The sequence below is a fragment of the Hoplias malabaricus genome, chromosome 14, assembly GCF_029633855.1.
Source record: "Hoplias malabaricus isolate fHopMal1 chromosome 14, fHopMal1.hap1, whole genome shotgun sequence".
In the NCBI taxonomy this organism is placed as follows: Eukaryota; Metazoa; Chordata; class Actinopteri; order Characiformes; family Erythrinidae; genus Hoplias; species Hoplias malabaricus.
The window spans coordinates 41,210,758-41,213,257 of record NC_089813.1 but is presented as its reverse complement, the minus strand read 5'-3'; the positions used below and the strand labels follow the sequence as shown (position 1 = coordinate 41,213,257).

Here is a 2,500-nt window from a genome sequence, read left to right as displayed (position 1 = left end):
CTCACACACTCACCCAGTCATTCACACACTCACCCAGTCACTCACACCAGTTACACATACTCACCCTGTCACTCACACACTCACACCAGTTACACACACATTCACCCAGTCACTCACACCAGTTACACATACTCACCCAGTCACTCACACACTCACACCAGTTACACACACTCACCCAGTCACTCACACACGCACCCAGTCATTCACACACTCACCCAGTCATTCACACACTCACCCAGTCACTCACACACACTCAACAGTTACACACACACTCACCCTGTCACTCACACACTCACACCAGTTACACACACATTCACCCAGTCACTCACACCAGTTACACATACTCACCCAGTCACTCACACCAGTTACACACACTCACCCAGTCACTCACACACTCACCCAGTCATTTACACCAGTTACACATACTCACCCAGTCATTCACACACTCACCCAGTCACTCACACACTCACACCAGTTACACACACTCACCCAGTCACTTACACACTCACCCAGTCACTCACACCAGTTACACATACTCACCCAGTCACTTACACACTCACCCAGTCACTCACACCAGTTACACATACTCACCCAGTCACTCACACCAGTTACACACACTCACCCAGTCACTCACACACGCACCCAGTCACTTACACCAGTCACTCAAACACCCACCCAGTCATTCACACACTCACCCAGTCACTCACACCAGTTACACACACACTCACCCAGTCACTCACACACTCACCCAGTCACTCACACCAGTTACACACACACTCACCCAGTCACTCACACACTCACCCAGTCACTTACACCAGTCATTCAAACACCCACCCAGTCATTCACACACTCACCCAGTCATTCACACACTCACACCAGTTACACACACACTCACCCAGTCACTCACACACTCACCCAGTCATTCACACACTCACACCAGTTACACACACACTCACCCAGTCACTCACACACTCACCCAGTCACTCACAACAGGACAGTTATTTTTAGAGAAGCCAGTTCACCTCACCTCCATGTTTTTGGACTCTGGGAAGAAAGCAGAGACCCTGGGGGAAACCCATGCAGAAACAGGGAGAACATGGGAACTCCACCCAGATGGGACTTGAACTCAGGATCCCAGTGCTAAGAGGGGAACATGTTCATCACCAAACCACTGTGCCACCCCTACCACAACAACTATGGTCACTTCTGGACTCCAGATCATCCACATCTTCAGTAAAACCCTCACGGTCACTCCCTCGTCTCCTCTCTACCAAATAACTGATGTGTGGTGAGGGGACTGGTGTGGATCAGCTGCTGGAGCATCGTCCAAATGGACCCTGCACATTGGTGGAGGATGAGGTGACTCTCTAATGCCCCCAGGAGAAGAAAGCACTGTAGAAGTGTAGCTATCACAAAATAACACTCAATTTAACTCATAATGAGGTTAACACTGTGTGAAGTGTCTGGGGGTTAATCTGGAGGGAGGAGCTCGGGGATTCAAGGTAGTGTGTGTGTGTGTGTGTGTGTGTTTTGGAGCTAATGTGTGTGTTTATTGTGTTGTTGCTGTAGGATATGTGTCTGATCCCATGAGCACCATGAGGTTCCACTGCAGCAGTAACACCAGCTTCGAGGACAGCAGCTGAAACACATCCCCTCTCTCCTTCTCTTTCTGTCCCTATATTTTACTTTCATTCTCTCCCTCGTTCTGGCTCTTTCTCCTTTTCTTTCTCTCTATCCATTCATTCTTTTGTTTATTCCCGCCTTCTTTTCCCTTCTTTGTCTCTCTTGCTCTTTTCTCTTTTTCCCTCTCTTCTGCTCATACTGTCATTTTCTCTTTTATTTTGTTTCTCCTTCACAACCCTTTTTTTCTCTCTCTCACACTCTCACTCTCTTCTCTCTCTTTTTTTTCTCTCTCTCTCTCTCTCTTTCTCATGAATGCTTAATCTGCTGTTTGGTCTCGACTGACTTAACGCCGGATGCAGTGGAAGTTCACTGAGTTCAGTTCATCAGCTGCAGCCTTTACACACAGTGGTGTTTTATTTTGGATACATTTTATTACAGGGGACTGTTCCACAAAGCAGGATTAAAGAGTTAGCTGGATAACGTAAGCCCAGAGATGAGACTACTTGAGGCTAAACTGAGAAATCCAGCCTCGTGGTACACCCCCCACAGACGTGTTGAAGTGATATGATGTAAATGTTTGTGGTGCAGAGTTTCTCCATCCTCTGTGTGATCAGACCACATCCCCACAATGTTAAATAATCCGACACTTTTCTTTTAGTTTCTGTAGATTTTTGTAGCTTTGTTCATCCCTCGTTTTAATACATTTGAATAAAACATGTCATGCTTATATTTCCTCTCATTTTAAAGGGAACATACTCTCTCCCTCTTCCACAAAGAAACAGAGTTCAGGGCCTGAGTGAAATGTGTGATGTGTTTTGGTGAAAATACCACAAGGATCAAACCCAACAGCAGTGTTCTCCCCCTGTGTAAACAGCCC

At 46.8% G+C, this 2,500-nt stretch overlaps 1 protein-coding gene across 2 annotated transcripts in view; it reads left to right on the top strand.

Annotated features, from left to right (window-relative positions):
- tnni3k (TNNI3 interacting kinase) overlaps positions 1–1,702 on the top strand; it is a 24,198-nt gene extending 22,496 nt beyond the window's left edge. For both annotated transcript variants that reach the window (XM_066643691.1, XM_066643692.1), the window contains one exon: positions 1,570–1,702. In XM_066643691.1, the coding sequence (XP_066499788.1) occupies positions 1,570–1,643 (74 nt within the window). In that variant the 3' untranslated portion in view covers positions 1,644–1,702. The remainder of the gene's footprint in view (positions 1–1,569) is intronic.
- The last annotated feature ends 798 nt before the right edge of the window (positions 1,703–2,500 follow it).